At 38.8% G+C, this 21,149-nt stretch overlaps 1 protein-coding gene across 1 annotated transcript; it reads left to right on the forward strand.

Annotated features, from left to right (window-relative positions):
- Window positions 1-2,634: 2,634 nt before the first annotated feature.
- slc9a3.1 (solute carrier family 9 member A3, tandem duplicate 1) lies at window positions 2,635-19,843 on the forward strand. Its single transcript, XM_072675775.1, has 16 exons — window positions 2,635-3,069; window positions 10,216-10,518; window positions 10,608-10,768; window positions 11,244-11,322; window positions 11,432-11,609; window positions 12,602-12,822; window positions 13,311-13,513; window positions 13,782-13,871; window positions 14,404-14,474; window positions 14,606-14,735; window positions 14,843-14,994; window positions 15,634-15,751; window positions 15,977-16,144; window positions 16,249-16,297; window positions 16,403-16,498; window positions 17,806-19,843. The coding sequence occupies exons 1-16, from the start codon at window positions 2,823-2,825 to the stop codon at window positions 18,081-18,083; spliced, it is 2,544 nt and encodes an 847-aa protein (XP_072531876.1). The 5' UTR covers window positions 2,635-2,822; the 3' UTR covers window positions 18,084-19,843.
- Window positions 19,844-21,149: the final 1,306 nt, after the last annotated feature.

Raw genomic sequence — 21,149 nt, forward strand, 5'->3', positions numbered from 1 at the left:
GCTTCTAGAGGACACAAATAGGGACTGGAACCCTGAGGCTGCATCCCATTCCACATACTACCACACTAAATAGCATGGAAATGGAAAACCACCATTAGAAGTGCATTTATTACAATAGTATGTACAAAAAGAGTCAGTCTATCAATCCACAGACAGAAGAAAAACCCACCTGAAAGCAGTGACAACCCATTAGATGACAACTTTAATTTATATATTTTAATCTATAGAACACAGGAATATACTATATGGCATAAATAAATATTTACATTTGCTCACTCTATAGCCACTGCATAGATCGTTTTACACAGAACACTATATCGGGTCGCAGACATGTTGCTTTTCTCTTGTTCGGTTGCTGATTCGCATAGCCTAACATCTGTGAATTTACAGCGCATTTGAAAGATGTAGCACAGGTATTGTGATTTTGATGGATGTGTTTTGTGATTTTGCAGCTCTTCATTGTTCAGTGTGTTGGGCTTTCTTATCATTACGGCCAAAAGGTTCTATTCTAACCTTAGAATAGACCTGTTCAGATGTTACATCACCACTGTAGAGTCTGCTAAATCTTTCTGAAGTTTTTTTGCAGTCGAAGAAACAACAAGGTCATTCCTATCATTGCCTTCAAAAGATCAAAAAATGAAATTGCTCATTTACTTTAATTTGATTAACTTAATGAAATGGTTGCTTAACTCTAGTGGCCAGATGGACCAGATGAATGAATTCAATGGCCAGTTTAAAAGTAATTTTTTTATTATTACTCTTTGTTCTTAGCTACCACGGCAGCTGGGGTTGCAGACTTGGCCTTTACTTGCGAAACATGAAATGTACAGGACATTAAAAGGCAGCAACATTTTATTGACTCAATTCTGTGATTCTTGTGACAACATCTGTTGTGAAAAGTGCTATATATATATAAACAAATTTGAATTAAATCAAATTGTGCTTTTTTTGGAAATGGAAATGTTTAAAAACAAATAAACATAACAAATGAATGTAATTATATAATTTGAAAAGTACAACAAAAAGCAGTAATAACTCTCAACCTCTAGATCTTAAAACCCAATGATTTACTGGTCATTTTCAATGTTTAGCAAAATGTAACATTTCTAATGTCAAACTGCTGAAACCTTTGATTTATTGGTGAGGCCAACATGCCAGATTATAAACTTTCATGAGTGCCTAATAACTCAATCGAAAAATACACTCTTACAACAGTCCCCACACCATCTGTAAACACTTGCAAAAAAGTTTGATGGCAGTCTCACATTTTGTAATACAGGTCCCTTAAACAGTAGTAAAATTTAGTAGTAGTAGTTACAGAATTCAGAATAGTAGTTACTCACCAGTCTCATTACTTCGGTCAAAAGCTGTTGTCACGAGCACTTTTTGTGACTCTGCAAAAGGTCTCATAAACCAGTTCTCTTCACTCAATACTGGTACAACAAACAGACAGCATCAGAGCCTGCATGGGATACAGTATGTGCCTGTAACAGTAACTTGCCTCTAAATGACACTGATTTTTTGAAATGTTTGTTTTGAATCCTGTATTTGGCTATATTTTATTTTTATATTTTGTATATTTTATGTTTCATTTTATGTATTTTATTTTATTTTATGTTTAATATTTTCCAAATATAATTGTACATTAAAATGTTTTAGAAGTGTGTTCTCTGTAGCATTTCGGGATATGTACTAATATATGTATATAAAGTAAGCAATACAAGTTATTTTACCGAGGGGGTCAATACGCTTGCATCCGATAGCATTATAATGTAGGCTACACTCTGGATGTTATTTGATTCCCCCTGAATTCTCAGAATTCAACACACCTTCTTTAAAACTGTAATTGCAGGTTTTATTCTTTTCAGACCAATTTGACCTGTGCAATGTGTTAGGTTAAGCATGACAGTGCACTTTTTATCCATAGCATAAGACAGTCGTAGAACAACTACTCAAGTACCACTGTTTTTTTTATAGAATTATGGGACATTAGTGATATTCAACACATTCGTTTCAATGTAATTTGTTCTTCACATGTACACTTACGGCTTTCAGCTGATTTAGCTGACTTACAAGGTTACTTGTATTACAGAGGTGGGCCAATGTAGTGTTAGGAGTCTTGCCCAATGACTCTTATTAGTGTAGCGCAGCCCAGAAATCGAGGCCCAGTCTATTACATGGTGTGGTAACTCACTGGCAGGTAATGGTATTATCCGTTGCGCCACACCAACCACATGTCTTTTATAGAGTCTTTTTTGGCCTGGCTGATATACAGTAGTGTATTGATGTTGGAGATCTCTTTCTATATTGTAATGTAGAGAGATTAAACTGTAGAACCGCAATGCAGCTACTGAACAGGATGTTTTAGGATGTGGACATGTGATAACAACTTAGAGACACTTCTGTCTGGTATATCTTCTAAATACAGTCAAAGGTCAATGAGTTAATGCTTCTACTGCTGCACCTGTAGTGCCACAGGTGAGCATGAAAAGGGGGCGGTGCCTCAGCCTGATCCTCACCTGAGCCTCTATTGGGCATGAGGAGGAGCAATGCCTAAAGGAGGGATGGTCGAAGGCACTATATACATGCCAGAGTCTGACAGAAACATTAAGTGAGAGTGATTACAGAAGAAAAGTGGGCACAAGTAAGAAGAAATGGTCCGGCAAGGAAGAATAGCCAGATAGTTTGACTAAGTAAAGCCTTACAAGGTCAGAAAGGTTAAGCAAATGCTAGGCAGCAAGTGCAAGAAAATAACAGCAAGTGTAAGAAAAGACAATAGCTAAGACCTAAGCCCTTAACTTCACCAGCAAAACCTCTGCAACATGCTACTTTTACGGCGGCTCAGCCTTGTCCTCACTGCGCTGTTGGTCTCTGGCACGCTGTGCCAGGCTGACATATTTCGGAACAGTGAGTCAAGCGGGTCCACCGGGTCTGAGACGTCAACCAGTGAGAGTACCAACTCTACCACGACCATCACAACGCTACCCATCGTCACTTGGAAATGGCACCACATAGAAACTCCTTACTTGGTGGCCCTGTGGGTGCTGGTCTGCTGGCTTTGTAAACTAGGTAAGCCTCTCCTGGCATCTTGCCTTTTGACTACTGAATCATTGCCTGTGTTGTGATGATACACCGGCAAATTGAACATGTGCACTCTTAGCTTTGCCTGACCAAAATGATTTTTTGGAGTTTTTTGTGTGAATAATTGATTTATTCATTTATTTATTTTGTGTCATTCGCTTGCACTGACAATGAAAAGAATATTTTATTAGACACTTATAAAAGTGACCAAAAATGCTTCAAAGTGATTTCGATTATATGCTTTTTAGTTGCTATGCCTCTGTAAACTTTATTTGTTGAAATTTCATGTATGAAAAGTATCATTATCCTTGGTAAAGTGAATGTAGTGTATCTTTAAAACATTTTAAATGTCTCAAAATCCAGGAAGATCCATGAACTCGAATAGTATTGTATTGTTTTTATGTCATTACTTTTTACTTCTAAGGAGTTTAGAGGCTTGTTGGAAGAAAATAGCTTCATGACACTAACTGAACTCGACAGCATCACATGCTTTAATCATTACACTCATTTCCAAATGGAAGATGTGGGCCGTGTGATGTGATAATGTGATGGAGATCCGTTATTTACATCCTTCACTGTTAAAACGAACTAAATTGCATGTAAAATGAAATCCAGCTAAATTTCACGCAGTTCTGTATCAACGCTGTAGCAGCATTTTCAAAATTCGACGGCCGGCCTGCTATGCACGGTGAATTCTGGTGGGAGTGTCTGATAAAGCAGTGGCTATTATTAAAATATGATGTAGTATAAGCTGTAACAGGCCTATTCAGCCTAACCCAGTTGCATTGTTATAACTTTTCCATTAAGTGGTCTATTTTGTATTGTAGTAGAATCGGATTTTAAAAAACTGTCAGAGCTTGTTGTACAGGTCAGAGCAAAGGATGTGTGTGTATGTATCTTTCAATCAAGGGAGGAAGGTAACTCTTTGAAGGGTCATGCAGAAGATCAGTGTGAGCTTAAAGCGCCCTTGGTTAACCTGCTGTCTGGTACGTAATGTACCAATGTATGGAGGACGTTTCAGCTCAGGAACCTTTTCTTATTATGGCAACATCTGCCACCCAGAGGTCACCTTGATGCAGTGCAGCACTCTTTGAAAGCACTCTTAAGTTCTGTGCCAGTCACAGTCTATTAAATTAAGGCTCATAAATTATTCTAGAGCTAAAAAGAGGGGCAAGATTAGCAACCAAAAATGGTTCTTCTATGGTTCTTTCTAGCACTGTCATTGAAGAACCACTGTTAGTCCATTAATGAATCTTTGGAGCAGTAATGTAGAAGACATCTGAGTGAATGTGAATGTAAAGAAGAAAAAGGGTGTCTTAAATGGTTGTTTCTGGCTTTTCCATCACTTCAGCTAGAAGTTCATAGAATTTCTCTAAACTACAAACCTTGGCAATTAATGCAGGAGATAATTTAATTAACACTCTATTAGAGGAGCCACTTTTGATCACCTACAGAACCTTCTTCACTGAAACATTTCTTGTTATTGAGGTGTGTGTTTGTGGCCTTGTGGCCTTGTGAGTTTAAGCAACCCTCAAAATTGTGAGAGTGCTGATGAACATGCTTTTAGTTTGGATGCCTTTCTAATGTAAAATAATACTTACTCATTATAAATAATATTATCAGCATAACAATGTGTGTAGTAAAATGTGAAATTTGAACATTTGTGCATAAATTTCTTCTGAATTTTTAAATGTTCAGATTGTCCCCCTCCTGCTTTAATGACAGAATGGGTTTGAGAGGTTTATCTGAATAATAGAGATAATATTGAGGCGTTCACCTGCTCCAACTGAAATATTCACCTAGAAATAGTCCTGAATTTCTAATATTTCTTCTTCATTTCACTTCCTAAATTCTAACAAAAAAACACACCACCCTGTTCTTAGACCTTCGGAGCTCACGGCTGATGTGAAACCAAAAGTCAAAATCTGTTCATTATCTTCTGTTCTTATTATCTTCATATTATTCGTGATCTGTTCATTTGTAAGTCATTGGTGTTATGAGTCCCTGGAGACTAAATTAAGCTCTGAGGAGTTCTGACGCTCAAGCCATAGAGTTAAAGGAATAACGGAGCCAGATTGTCTAATATCTCCAAGATCAAATGAAAGCTGATAACTACATATTAGTGTGATGCCATTTGCATAGTGCTAATGTGTGGCTATTTGCTTTTGTTCATTATAAGCAACATTGGCTTAATTGAAGTGTTTTTTGAAGGCACTGCCCCTCAGGCACTAATAACAACACAATGTTGCCAAAACTCTTCAAAAAGACTTCAAAAAGAAACATCACCCCTAGTGTTTACCCTTAGTATACGGCGAGTTTTTCTCCTCTTGCAATGTCTGTTCTCGCTGCCTGGAACTGTGTGGAACTGTGGAAATACCCTGGGTTAATAATGGATGGCTTTAAATGACTAATGACCCGCTTGCGTAATTCGCCCGTCCTTGAAGTAGCAAGATGCTATGCCAGGTTGGCTAGAGCAAGGAATTTTGCTATACATATTTTGCTGGTGAGTCATGAGCACGTCCAAAAAAAACAGCCACTGCCACTACAGCGCATGGTTATGGTTCAAATGTTATTAAATACTAAATGCTGACAGAAAACGGAAAGTCTGTGTAAGGAACTCAAACATTCCCTGACCTCTGTCTGCTGGGTTAGGGTGATCTGTAGCATGTGGTCGATTGCCACAAGTAAAACCTTGAGACATTTTATCTGTGCTTAGAAAAATTCAAGAAACTGTTGACTCAAAATACCCTGATCCCAGAAGCCAATCGGCAGGTGCTGAAACAGCCACTACTTGACTTTTGTAATAGGTGTGTTTTAAGTCAACAGGTTTTCTATTCATTTCTAAGCAAAAGCAGAATATTCCATTAAGAAGCTCAGCTAAGTTTAGCTGTATTGGTTGCGGAAACCTCTGAAAAGTGTCACTACCTATTCTTCTCAGCCTCTGAGAGACAGAGCTGGATATTAGAACAGATTCTCCATAATTCCCCTAATTCACCCTAATTCTGTTTGGAAATCCAACTCAACGGAAATACATCTCCAGGTCAAAGGTTATACTGAAAATGTATAATGCTACAACCTACCGCTTCCTTCCACCGGAAAGCTCGCTCACGGACGTTGTGAAAGGATCACATCAATCATTAAAACAAGGCATCCGCGGAGGGAGAGGGTGTTAACTTTTTTTGATGAAAGTTTGTTGAATCATTTCAGCTCGGTTACTGAAAAAATGCCTGGTTCTGATTTAATGTCCGGTTCTGGAAAGATGCGACATTTCGAAGCACATTATGTTTGGCATATGAAATAAAACACCGGACATTCAAAGGCTTACAACTTCTTAGAAAGAAAAGGACAAAACTAAGGCTTACATTTTTTTTACAACATCAAACCCTTACACATTAGATAAGAAGGACACCAAAAGTACCCAAGAGTCCAAAGTTTCCAGAAAGAACAATGGCAACTAAAAAGCCCCTGCATGCTACAAATGCCAACTTCAATCAATGTAACGATTCCTGAGCACAGTCTGCACCCAAAAATACCCACGGTTGTTGACAGTTATGAGAAATATGAAATGAATTTGGTTGTACTGATCACCCTGGAATTCCCTTCGCTGGAGTTACGATTAAAGTAACAATGATCTGGTATGCATATTTGAATCCTCCATACTTTATAGCATTTTCCCCATGCCTGGTCTTGGAGAACGTCTTGCCCTGCATAGGTATTTTTTATCTAGTTAAACACACCATATCTAACTAATCAGGTAAGCAATCCACCTTTTCTGCATTGTGCAGAAAGTGGACACGTGTACCTCAAGACCACAGCTGTGAATCTCTGTGTGCATTTTTTGGACAGCAAATAGAGAAATACACAACCATTCAAAAGTTTTTAAATGTTATTATGCTATAATAATTTACACAGCATCAAGTTAAGTATTACAAACTATTCACCAAAACAAGTTTTCAAAAATTCTGTAAAGAAGAATTACAAATAATATCCTGTAATTATTATTTTTTTTATTTAGCTTTTTTTTTATATCCATTTTAAAATTATAAAATATTGAATTGAATTGTTTCTGAGGCAGCTTGCAGGACTTGGTGTCAAATTTATAAAATGTCTAATTCTAAAAAAGACATGACAACCTTTTTTACTATTTACTCCAGTAGCATATTCAAATGGTTTAAGCAATAGGTCCATATTAGAATACATTTATGAAAAAAGGCTGATGCTACAACAATTGGCAATGCCTTTATTTAATATAAATGATATATTTGTAAAATATATGCAATGAGTGTGTATCCCACAATTTTTGTTTTACTTTTGAAAGAAAAAATAGACACCCTGTATCTCAAATTATTAGAATATTTTATAAGATCAAACAGAAAAGGATATACAATACAGATATTATATTTTATATAATATATAATATATTATATTTAATATAAAAAGGCTTTAATAGGTACTCTGTAACCAAAAATCTCACTCTGTTAAACATGACACACTAACTTTGTGTGCCAGGAGGAGGTTCTTAGCCCCCTCAACAGTTTAAAAGTCTCCATTTGTGTTTCTGCGGCCTTATCGCACCACTGCCCCCTCACTAACCAGGGTCACAGGACGACAGGATCAAAGTGTGAGGCAAGGGGAAAGAAGGAGAGGAATTAGAGGAATTCAAAACCGACAAACAGAACCAAGAGGGTCCATCATAAAAGTGCATGAGGGATCCTACAAGCTCTCCGCAATTCTGGTAGTAAGGATACTTTCAGAAGGGCTCGCTGGACTGTAATTAGTCACCTAGCTTCAAAGTAGCTGAACCTGACCCTGCAGGTGTGGAGGTGACTGAAGTAACTTGCTGAGAAGTTTTGGCCCTGATTTGTTTGCGTGTCAGAATGTCAAGCTCTACCTATCTTGCTTTGCTGGAGGCCATAATTCTTACCTGTAGTGCCTTGGCTGGAGAACAGACTGAAGAAGCAGAGAGCCTGCAACATCAAGCAGAGACAAACTCAACCAATGCTTTCATAGTGAAGGTACAATGGCATCACGTGGAGAATCCGTACCTTGTAGTGCTGTGGATACTTGTGGCCGGAGTGGCAAAGATGTCTGGTATGTGACTTTGAAATAATCAAGCAAGTAATCGTTACCATCTTCTAACCTCTTAACGCAGCAAGGCTTATTACACACCAAGGTGTACAGAGACTTCTGTACAAACTGGTGGGGCTATTCTTAGGTAATAGAAGTTTGTAGGAACACTTTCGGCCCATAGGCTGGTTAGGAGGTGGAGGCTGGCTATAATCTGTATATAAACATTTTGTAGGAGAACAGGTATGTGTAATAGCTTAATAAGTAAAGTAATAATATCAGTAAAACTGTGAAACAGTTGCCCATTGCCAGTTGACTCTTAAAATTCTGCGCTAGTGCAGTGAAATGATCCGATGTAGCGGCTCGAATAAATGAACCATGAACTGATAAAATAGTTAGAATCTAATCAAGTGAAATTCTGTCCCCAATGACATTCCCCCAATGGATAGAACAAATCTATTATGAACGTCTAAAGACCTAAACACCACTGCTAGACCTAGCATCACTCTACACAATAAAATGTCTTGACTTTTGGTCTGTAAGGTTCGAATCCCATTGAATTTCCCTTAAACTCGTGCCACTGTGAGGCATGGCCTAATAAGATACCCACTAAATTTTGGCTTGATCTTACACATGCTTGTCCAGCTCGTGACCAGTCTCAGTTCCATCCCATTCCACTCGAAGGTGTCTGGAAGGCATCTGTGGGAACCATATATATATATAGGCATTCATAAATTGGATTCATGAAATGTAGGAGGCCATGTGTTACTTCTCCACCACCCAACCCTACGTCTGCACACTCTGTGAAGAGAACAGGGTGTAATTCTTCATGCGTCTGGGGATTTCTTTCTGTACTTATTTAATGATTTTCTAATCAGACAAGTGCATTCATTCAATCTGCATTTGCTGTAACTCAGAAGGTACCGTCTGGTTACTGTCTTCTACAATTAGAAGTAATAGCCCTTACACTGGCTGTTATAGCCTTGTATTAGCGTGCTAGCTGTGTCAGCAGAAATTACTTTGTAAAGTAGAGTTTCCTAGAGTTGCATTTTCAGCTCCACTCCATGATGCTGAGGTCTCCCACGCATATGATAAATAATGCAAAGTTTTTGGGCCTTGACTTTTTTTTGTCATCTTCCTATTTTATTCTACCTGAATTAACTAATACTTGAACTCTCCAAAGATTGCTATGATTGAATCTGCTAGCTGCTGGATGGAAATGACACACCATCTAGATCTCAAGCTGTGGTAGTTCACAAAACCTTCAGTGAGGTAGATTGTAGCCACTGTACAGAGAATACATACTGGGTTACATTCCAAAATGAGGGATATTTCTATTCACACTCATGTGTTTGATGGCTTATTGTACTAAACTTATTGTACTAAAAAAAATACTATACTTTTGGTCCAGCTAATGTCATTGGAGTTTATCCTCACAGCAGTTTTGTTTGCTCCTTGCAGTGTCTTTACTTTAGCTTTTGCAAAAACGGGAAAAGAAAGTACTTAGTTCTGACTGTCTGCCAAGCATGAGACTTCATAAAAAAGTTCAGTGTTCACCTGTGTGCACTTTGGGCTGGTTTCAGATTAACCCCAGTCCTGGAATAGTAAGCGAGAATTGTTAATGAGAAGTGTATGCTTCAGGATTTTCAAAGCAATGTGTCTCTAAAGGTAGGCGAGGCAAGCGGCAGGAAATTCAAAGGTGTTGAAAGCAATAAGAAATGATTAATAAACTACGGAAATGGACAAAAAGGAGATAATTTCAATGCAACCTTACAATGCTCCTTACACCAGATTAAGAGACAAGAACTGGACTATTGTGGGACCTGCTTACTAGGGGCACATTAGTTGGCAAGTGTTATAGTTCCCTTGTGTAAAAGGTGCCACTCACTGCAGAAGGGATTGTTGCGAAAGCAATCCGGCAGATAGAGAGTAGGTTGAAAATATTGGAGCATTCCTTTAAAAACTGGACCAGCCTTACTTGTTAAAAAAGTGCTTTCAGGGTGTCTCTAAAAGAACAATCACAAAACCAATTCATATAAATGAATCAATCTTTCTGTTTCTTTGCAGTGGTCCAACTGAATACCCGACTCAAAAGCTTCTTTCCTGAGAGTGGACTCCTCATCATCTGTGGGTTCATTCTGGGAGGGATTGTCTGGGGTGCAGACAAGGCACAGACCTTCAAACTCGCCCCAAGGAATTTTTTCTACTTCCTGCTGCCACAGATTATCCTGGACACGGGCTACTTCATGCCAAACAAGCTTTTCTTTAGCAACCTGGGTGCCATCCTCGTCCACGCCGTGATCGGCACCGTCTGGAATGCAGGGGCAGTGGGCGTGTCCCTCTGGGGCTGCTATTTAGGAGGAGCTATGGGTATGTCTCAGTGATCTTGTTGACCTGTCCAGTTAACATAATGAGTTCCTTTGATTTTAAGATTTTGAAAATATCTGTCTGCCCTTCAGGTGATCTGCAGATCGGACTGTTGCAGTTCCTGCTCTTTGGCAGCCTACTTGCAGCTGTGGACCCCGTTGCCGTGATCGCTGTGTTTGAGGAGGTGCATGTGAACGAGGTGCTCTTCATCTGGGTGTTTGGGGAGTCTCTGCTCAACGATGGAGTCACTGTGGTTAGTTTCTTCTACATTTGCTCAGGTTACTGTAGCATAGTAGGTGTTACAATCTATACTCATTGGCCACTTTATTAAAAACACCTGCCCTACCTTTGCTGAGGTACATTTTGAGACAGACTATAAAAAAACTGAACTATGGCAGTCCTGACCTTCAGACTGGTTTCTGACCACAGAACTGGATCATCAGCCTAGCAGTGACCCTGACATGTGTCTAATCACATTACAGTTGGTCCACCTCTCAAATCATTGGTCAAAATTGGATCATTGGATAGAAACTGACCACTGATGGTTGGCTGAGAACATCAGGCCACAGTGTTTAATTGTAAACTTGTATACTAGGCCTTCTTAGACCTTAATAGAGCTTATAAGGTAGGAGGACCTAATAAAAAAATGTTGGGGTTCTAAAACGTGCCTTCAGTGTTCAGGTTTCTTCCTCTTTCTCACAGTTGCTATTTCTGACTTGCTCACACAGGTGCTTTACAATGTTTTTGATGCCTTTGTGTCCCTGGGAGGATCAAAAATCGATGCAGGAGAGATCATCAAAGGCATTGGTATGTACTTTACTCTCCTAACTGATATTGCATGCCTGCTATGGAAGTCTGAAACAGTTGTAATAGTTGCAGCAAGTCACCTTTTCCCTCTGTTTGTCTCTCTCCTCAGTCTCATTTTTTGTAGTGTCCTTTGGAGGTTCTTTGATTGGTGTCGCATTTGCCATCATCATCTCCCTGTTGACCAAGTACACAGGGAAGGTTCAAATCATTGAGGCTGGGTTCATCTTCGTCCTGGGCTATCTGTCCTACCTCACCGCTGAGATGCTTTCACTCTCAGCCATTCTTTCGTAAGACCTTATTCCATGTTCTACACCAGGAGTGGCAATCAATCTGGCATGATATTGAAATAGCGCACCAAATAGATTTAAAACCTTTAGGCAGAAACAGGGGGAGATTCAGTATTTGCAGCAAAAACAGTCAGAAACTCTATTTCAGCTGTGGGGTGGAACAATAGAGAGTCAAACTCAGAGGTGGAGCCAAACAGAATCTCTATTTTAGAATGGGCGGGACGTTTTTCTACTGTAATACAGTGTACTAATATTAAACTGCAAGTTTATGTGAGACCACACTTTGGTTTCTTTCCCAAAAATGACATAATTAAAGTTATTATATATATATATATATATATATATATATATATATATATATATATATATATATATATATATATATATATATATATATAAAATATATATATAGATGATTTGATTGAGAACTTTGATGAGCTTCAATATAATGAGATGTGAGATGATACAGCCTTATATTCAATCAGGAGACTAAACAGCATATCAGGCTAATTTACATTTGATGCATATTCAGTCAAATGCAAACGTATGACCACCTCAGTTAAATATGGAATGTTTTATTGATATTCTAAACGAAAATATGTTTAAAAAAAAGTAAATATGGCATTTTTCTGTGAATTTTAGTGCACAAATTGTATTGGTCTGCTGAATTTGACATATTGGAAAAAAAGTATATTCCCATAGCCTTTCTACATGCCACATTTAAAACAGAAATCCAATATGTTAAATTCAGCAAATAAACAGTTAGTGTGCATTCACATTTACAGACGTTTATTCTCTCTTATTGTAAAAGTAGTAGTGTAGTTATTTTCAGTCAACATTTGATCCGAAATGTTACAACTGCATACGACTGTAATTTTATCCAGACATGGGAAACTTCTTAATTATATAATCACCTATGTGACAGCTATAGTGCAGCTAAACAGATTGACTGACAGGCTTGTTTTTTTTTTTTTTCTTTTTATCTCTTACAGAGTTACTTTCTGTGGCGTGTGCTGTCAAAAATATGTAAACGCCAACATGGATGAAAAGTCTGTTACTGCTGTGCGCTATGCTATGAAGGTGTTCGCCAATGGCTCAGAGACGATGATCTTTGTCTTTTTGGGTGTCACCGCCATTGACAGTGTCATCTGGGTGTGGAACACTGGCTTCATCTGTCTCACAATACTCTTTGCTATAGTCTACAGGTTCATTGGTGAGTACGTAAACGTACTTTTGTTAATAGTAAAGTCAAAATGGAGACAATATAGGGACAGTCACAGTACACTTTTCTGAGTATATATATGAGATGAGCATTGTCAGCACATCCACAATCTAGACCAATAGAGAGAGCCTGTAAACAGCGTTTAAGTTGTGTCTGATTCTGCTTGAAAATGAACACTAAAAAAGCTAAAATAATAAATAAATAAATAAATAATAAATAAATAATCACTGTAGTATTACTGGGCCTCAGACTCACTTGTTTAAGGGCATTGCTTAAATACATTGATTTTAGCCATTATTATATTTTAGTTCCCAAATATTAAATCAAATAAATCATTATAATTCATTAAAAATACAGCAATACTGCTTTTATTTTACACATTTCATGTGATATATTATGATGTTAAATTTTTGCATATCACCTGTAGTAAAACGTGTTTGTCTCACTATGATTTTTGGTGGTGTGTTTTGGTCCTCCAGGTGTTTTTTCATTGACTTGGTTCCTCAACCGGTACAGGCTGGTTCCCATAGAGGTGATCGATCAGCTAGTCATGAGCTATGGTGGTCTGCGTGGGGCAGTGGCTTATGGTCTGGCAGCTTCATTGGATGAGACCAGAATCAAAGAGAAGAACCTGATGATCAGCACAACACTCATTGTGGTGTACTTCACTGTTGTGATTCAGGTACGGATTTCTTACATTCAGAACCCCGTTCAGCTTATAATGGCTATTTCTATTTATCTTGTTAGAATCACAGTGTGAAATATATTCCTATTCATATGTTAATGTCTAAAAGGGTAAAAATTGTATTTAAATATATTGTGAAATTGTATTAGACTATGCTTTTTATTTCTCAAAATGAATGTACTTCACATTGTTAAGTACTAATCATGCTTTTAAAGAAGCAGATCCTTTTAGTCTTGCCATTCATTTAATAATTTTTTTCTCCCAGGGCCTCACGATGAAACCCCTTGTCAAATGGCTCAAAGTAAAAAGGGTCACTCCATCTGACCTCAAGCTTATTGAGAAAGTTAACAACAGGGTAAGTACATATTTTACTGTATTATTAAAAGCGAGTACTTGCACTTTTACTCACTTTACATTTCCAAAATAAAACTTTTTACATGAAGCCCTTAAACAGCCAATGACCTGCCGATTACTACAAACGTCTATTACCAGAGAATAGCCCCACAGTTTGTACAAGTCCCTGTAGTTACTGAATAACACAGCTTAGTGTGTAAAATGCCTTGAAGCGTTAAGGTGTTCAAATAAAAACTGCCCACAACTGTCAGAATTACTAGCACACATGTTAGTATTACACAATATTACATCATCATACACCATCAAATAAAACATTTATGTGTCAAAACCTTTTTTTAAATGTAAATATTTGACTGTATGTAATTGTTAATACATGTTGTGCTTCCATACTTCCCCTTTTGCTTGAGTAAGATGTTAGCCTTCCTCCCTACATTCATTCAGTTTTTAAAGTTAGTTAAAATAGAGAAAGAACACTGATCTAGACCTAGATCTTCCAGCTTCCCTAAATATGACTGCATGCATCTGTGTTACAGGCATGCGAGCACATTCTGGCAGCAATGGAGGACATCTCTGGACGCATAGGAGACAACTGGTGGACCAGAGGGTGAGCACTGGACCTGAAATATAAGAATTTTGGCTTTAAAACAATACATACAAACCAGTCGTCATTCCTTTGTCCGATCTGGAAAGTCTACACTTTCTGACTTTCTTGGTCTCCGTTCGCCTCTGTTTCAGCTGGAAGCGGTTCGAGGACACATACATCACCTGGTTTTTGATGAAGCCAGAAGCCAGAAAGAACAGAGACTACCTATTCAGCATCTTCCACAAACTGAATCTGGAGGATGCCGTCAATTACGTTACTGAGGTGAGGGCCGGGATGATTTTTGGTATCTTCCTCTGAGTTGGCCTGACTAGTCAAAGTCGCCCCCACAGCATCTGTTCCAAAGGAGTAAACCTCTATCTTTAAACTAGGGGGAAAAACGTGGATCGCTGGCCTTCCTGCGCAATGGTGAGGGTACTAATGTGGACTTCGATAAGAAATATGGGATGGAGTTTTCTGGAGTCATGCCTGACATCACCTCCGAGCTAGACTTTGGCATCGACAACGTGCCAGTGACCACCATGTATGTATGATCAACCGCATCATATATGTGTGACACACCAAGAAGAACATTTTTAAGAACGTTTTAAGAAGCTCCACACAATGTCAATTCCAGATGTTTTTAGAGAATCATACACTGAAGTCAAGAACCATTAAAACTGGGAGACTGTGCTCAATATAGTCTGATTTTACCCATTTGACAAATTTTGACAATCTTTGAAATAAGGCTTCTTCAAAAGTTCTTTACTTAAGACCGTAGTTTGACATAGAAGTTTTCTCACAGCCAAAGAACTCCTGCACACTTTGCTAATTTTCCTGTTCAGGTACACCTGACATAACTCGTTATCTAATTACCAGGTTTATTTGGTGTCCTGAAGCAAGGAAATCACCAAACTGTGCTAGACTCTCAGGCCCTCAGGCCCTCAGTTCTAGAGACTGTAAATAGACACCAGTATGTCCTCTGGCCACAGTCATGAGAGTGAGCTGAGGAGGGAGAGTAAACACAGGCTGTTTATGAGAGACACACTAGTATGGGTCATCTATTCAGTGAGTGTTGTTGCATTTAGGTCAGTCTGTCCATCATAACCTTGAAAGAGATGACTCAAATAAACAATGACAGAACCACACATCCAACGCTGGCGTTTGCTTTTTGTCCACCCAGACGGAACACTGTTCCTTCTGTGTCTCTGGACATTCATGAACAAGACATGAGGGGAATGAATGAGGACTTCAATGCTCACCATCTACTGCAGCAACATCTGTACAGGAGCAGGAAAAATGTATGTATACCATTTCTCATACATATATATGAGTAACCGTCACCTAAAAAGTGCTCATACACACCCCTCAGAAATCACAATAAACCATATGGTGGAAGCTTAGCATTGGTTGCATCACACATTTGACACAGTTGCCAAGGCTGTGTTTTGGGCAAGCACTATATTGGACTACTAATAACTACCAGCCAGAATACATGAATGCAAAAATGCTACATTTGTCTGCAGCACCGTCACAAGTACAGCCGCAGTGACTTCACCATCAACCAGAGCGAGGATGAGGTACAGGAGATCTTCCAGAGGACAATGAGGAACCGGCTTGAATCCTTCAAATCCGCCAAGATGGGCGTCACTCCGGTCAAGAAAATCACAAAGCACCCAAAGACAAACCATAAGGTGAGAGCTTCCAGACATGAAGAGACTTAATTCCAGTCCTTTTGCAAATGACCTGCTAGCTGATGTAGATGCCTCCACTCTAATCCTCTTCTGTGTGTTTCCAGATGGCGAATGGAAAGACTACAGATAAAAGCTATCCATATGGAGATGAAGGTAACCTTTCTTACAGTGCCAGTTCTAAAACGTTGATGTGTCTGAGTAGAATGAATATCGAGTGTGCCTCAGAGTAACGACTGTCTTTCCTTTTTTTCTGACTAGATTTTGAGTTTTCAGAAGCGGACAGTGCCTACAGCGGCGATGGCGCTGCTGCAAGTGGCAATTCTCCCATGAGAGCCCCTCCGTATACAGTGGGAGGTGAGTGTTCATTTGGTTCATTTGGACCAGTAACCTTATTTGATTTTGTGACCCCCACAATAGCATTCTGAGCATACAGTGCCAATATTTAGCCAGAGCTATTAGAATAACACTATCAGCTGATCAATCATTGTTGCACTCATCTTCTAAACAGTGATATCTATGTTTACAGTTAAGTAGGTGACATATTACTTCTGTAGGAATATGGCAATAGGTTAGCTAGAAAGTTAATGTTTAATAATCAGGACACACTGTATGAAAGGAGGACAGGCACAACATGCTTTTTTATATAATAATGCCAGAGGTTTAATACTCCAATTCATTGACTTCCATTCACTAGCGCCACCCCTCTCAACATAAACAGCGTATCCACAACCATCCACTAAACCCACTGTCCTCGAAGCTGCAATACAAAGTCAGCCTTACCAACTTGGAATAGAGAACTGGCCACAGCAGAAGATACAGTTGAATATGGCTTGTGTTTTTTGAGTCAGATTTGATTCTCAAACAAAAAAAAACATCCTATGATTATTTTTAGTGTTAGCTCAGTTATTACACAGCCTATCACAGATTGAGAACAACTCAACAACCTGAAAGGTTTTGGACACATGCAAAAGATTCTCTGGTCAAATGATGTTTGGGTAATTTATAGTAACAGTACAGTAACTTACGTTGAGTGAAATTCTGTTAATTCCACAGAAAACATTGATTTTTACCTAATAATAGCTGCTCATTTTCCTCATCATTTGAACCCTGGGGCTGCTCTGTACCCTGTGTAAATAATTCTGGATTAATTGACCAATAGAAAATCTCCAAAATGACTTATATATAAAATATTGTACATTGATTTCCATTGAAGGTCAGGAAGGTCTTTTTTCATCTCCTGTAAAGTTCCTGTAAAAAAATCTTGTTTTCCACTAGACAGCGACAAAATGCTCGCTGCCTCACAGTGGATGAGTGGGCATGGCCATGTATTACAGAACTGATATAGACACGTCCATATGTGCTCTCACTAACACTGCAAATCAATGGGAGTAGCTTTATTGGCCATCCAATAAAATGCTCAACATATCTAGAACCGTACAATACAACCTAATGATTTTTATTCCAGTCAAGGCTACATCACAGTACAGCTGATGCCTTGTAACAGTTTGTGTAGCTAGGCACTGAAAAAGGTCCTCAATTAGCCTGAGCTCGCTACTAGCTATAAATAAACAATGTTGTTACTTATTTAACGTTCCCAAGTATTGCACACACTTCCAATAGGGTCTCACTAACGCAACTTTCTGCTTCTCCTCCCTGTATAGGAGGAATAGAGAACCCAGCATTCATGCCAGAGATGGACACTCCTCCACCTCCCTGGCTTTCAGAGGCTGAGACTGACACTAGCGTGGCACCTTCTCAGAGAGCACAGCGCCACCTACCCTGGAGCCCCAACAACCTCCGCCGCCTCGCGCCTCTGAGGCTTAGCAACCGCTCCGCAGACTCCTTCGTGATGGCCGATGTTCCTGCCGCTGAAGGTTCTGAGGAAGCGCCCAAGGAACCCTCTGATGAAGAAGATCAAAGGGATGGCACTCATATGTAGACTTCATATAATATAACATTAACTTGCCAAAACATTCGATCGGGTTTTTTCATGATGAGTATTTAACTCATCGTTGTTGTCCAAGAGTACAAGTTGTGAAGGTATAATATCATTTCCTTAGTCTAACTTCCTTAGACCTTGTATACAGCCGGTCACTTCACCCGTCTTGAGTATCAGGATTGTATCCGGATAAGGCCGGGCCGAGTGTAAACGCACCCAATGCGCATTAAAAACAAGGTACAAATCTGATCACTCAAACCACTTCAGGAGGACGTCTGAGACGCATTTGAGCTACGTGTTATAGCAGCGTAAACACATCAGTCTCTCCAAGACACAATCGATGACCAGTACACCCTCCCAGTACAACCTAAACACCAGTCATAATTGCAGCACAGTGAGCTAATTAGCAAAAATAGCATTAATGCATGTGTCTAAAATCTTCTCAGGGTGCAATCCAGATCCTACTCACATGAAGTGACCAGCTGTAAACGGCTGTCTTTGATGACTTTGATGTCTAGCCTCATCTCCTCTAAGTGGAGACTTTTGTAAAAGCACTTTACTGTTCTGACAGAAGACCAGAAAAACAGTTCTAGGGTCAGTTATTTGTATTTTCATGCATTGTGATGCACTTCCATACTTTCCCTTTGGGCAGTGGATGGTTACATAGATATTTTCTTGTGTACCTTTAATGGCTGTTGCATTTTTGTGTTGGAAACGTTATTTCGGGTGTTTTTCCACAGCATCTGTTCAGAACCACTTGTGCCGTTCACCTCAAAATTTTTCTGATCTTCCTATCTTTATTAAGATCTGAAGTCATTTACAGTGATAATACTGGATCTGTTAGTAAGTCAATGTCATTTGCAGTAAAAGATTTTTAATATCAGTGTAAATACACCATCAACTTTTTTTGTTTTGTTGGTGGAATGAATGAGCAAGGATATTGTTCTGCACCATGTGCTCATTCTGTGATCCTCTCTCCTTGTTTTGAAAGCACTACTTACCACCAGTTTAAAACCAGAAAAGATCTGGCAAAACGGACCGATTTCACCACAAGAGTTTTATTTTTAACCAGCCGTATCTGAAGAGCAAACGACGGCGTCGCAGGACTGTATTTCAGGTTGTCCAAAAATGCTAAAGAAGTTAAAGAATGGACAAACAGGCATGTGCTCACATTAAACAAGCACAGCCAAAGCATTAGAAGCGCAGATATCACCATTCTTCATGTTCACTCAATAGTTCCACACTGCAGGCATTTAAACCCGAGGCAAAAACAGAGGCTTGGACATAGACTGGGCTTAAAATGACCCAAAAAACAAACAGCCTCTCCAATAAAACATGCCTGGGTCAACCCTGATGCCCATAAATACATACAGAGCCCGGGGCTGCACCCTGAAAACTGCCAGACTCCATCATCTTATACTGCTTCAGTTTCTTAACTTACAAGTGGTGTCATTTGTTATTGGTCAATGCTCAGTGAGCTCCAAGTTGGTCAGTACTGAGCTATTCGATTTCTTTGCTTGCTTATTTATTGATGCATGATTACGTCATTTAGACCCCTGTGTCTAAAGAGTGTGTGTTAATGTGCTAATGAAACATGTTGGTGAACTGTGATTTTGTGTGTTAAGGCACACATCTTAACATGTTTAGGTCATGCTTTTTTCAAACATGTTTTATAAACGCAATTGAACAGTGATCATTTCTATATAAGAAAATGATTTAACCAGCAATCTAAAAAAAAAAGCTTCAGCTTCTAAGTTTCAGAAATGAGGGAAAACATTGCTTCATGTATATGAAATGTTTGTTGTATAGTAAATACATTATTTATTCAAACACTGAGTGAGTGGGGATTTTTTCTGTGATTCTTATTGAAATACAATAAATAGTTATCAAATAATATCATACACATATATATGCACATACATACATACATCCATACATACATACACACACACACACACATATATATACATATACACTCATGTACATATACACTCAATTTCACATGCTGTTGTGCAAATGAAATAGACAACAGGTGGAAATTATTGGCAATTAGCAAGACACACTCAATAAAGGAGTGGTTCTGCAGGTGGGGACCACAGACCACTTCTCAGTACCTATGCTTTCTGTCTGATGTTTTGATCACTTTTGAATGTTGGTGGTGCTTTCACACTCGTGGTAGCATGAGGCGGACTTTTCACATCTTCCGTGTTTTGAGCCGTGCAAGGTGTACTTTTACCCACACTACAATAGCAAGGACACACGGACAGGCCCTAAATCAAGCTGGGCAGTGTGCGGTTGACAGCTCACCAAACGTTTGCTAATATAGGGCCTCAGATGGTTCTTTCCAAAAAAAGTCCTAATTATTTTTTACGTGAAAATGGCACCTAATTGGCAGACATACAGTTCTATGCACTGTTTTTTCTTTCATCTTATATTTAATATAATGTGAAATTTAAGTGTGAAACAAAACCTGTTTTTCTTTCCAATGGTCTCATGGTTTCATCATCATCATCATCACATTGGTAATCACATTATGTGATTAAAAGGACTCATAATAATACATTTTTGCCGATGTTTCTTTTCCCAAAACGTCATAATTAATTTTAACCTGACCTTGCAGACGTACAATTCTATTTTTTTGATTTTAATTAAAGTGAAGGGAAGCCAACACAGCGTTTGAAGCAAACACATTTAAATGTTAATCTTTTAACTTTATCTAAATGCTTGTAAATATATATTAGATTAACTGTCTCACTTGAAAGGTTGAGGACCCCGGCTGTCGGACAAAGCCCATAGCCGACAAGCATGCTGTATTTTTGTATGATACAGTACACTAAAGTGTACTTAAGAGTGAAGAGTCCTAAATAATGCACCAAATAATCTTGTACTTCTAAGACACAGCCTTTGCCATTTTCTGTCCTGGAAACATGATGCAACTATGGAGCCAATCAGCAGATCCATACATCATTAAGCCCTCCCAGCCAACAGTTGTGTGGCCCCAAGTACGCCTAGCTACCTGCCATTTACCTCTCAAAAACGATACAATATGTCATTTGGCCAGGGGGA

Source organism: Salminus brasiliensis, chromosome 3 (assembly GCF_030463535.1).
Source record: "Salminus brasiliensis chromosome 3, fSalBra1.hap2, whole genome shotgun sequence".
NCBI lineage: Eukaryota > Metazoa > Chordata > Actinopteri > Characiformes > Bryconidae > Salminus > Salminus brasiliensis.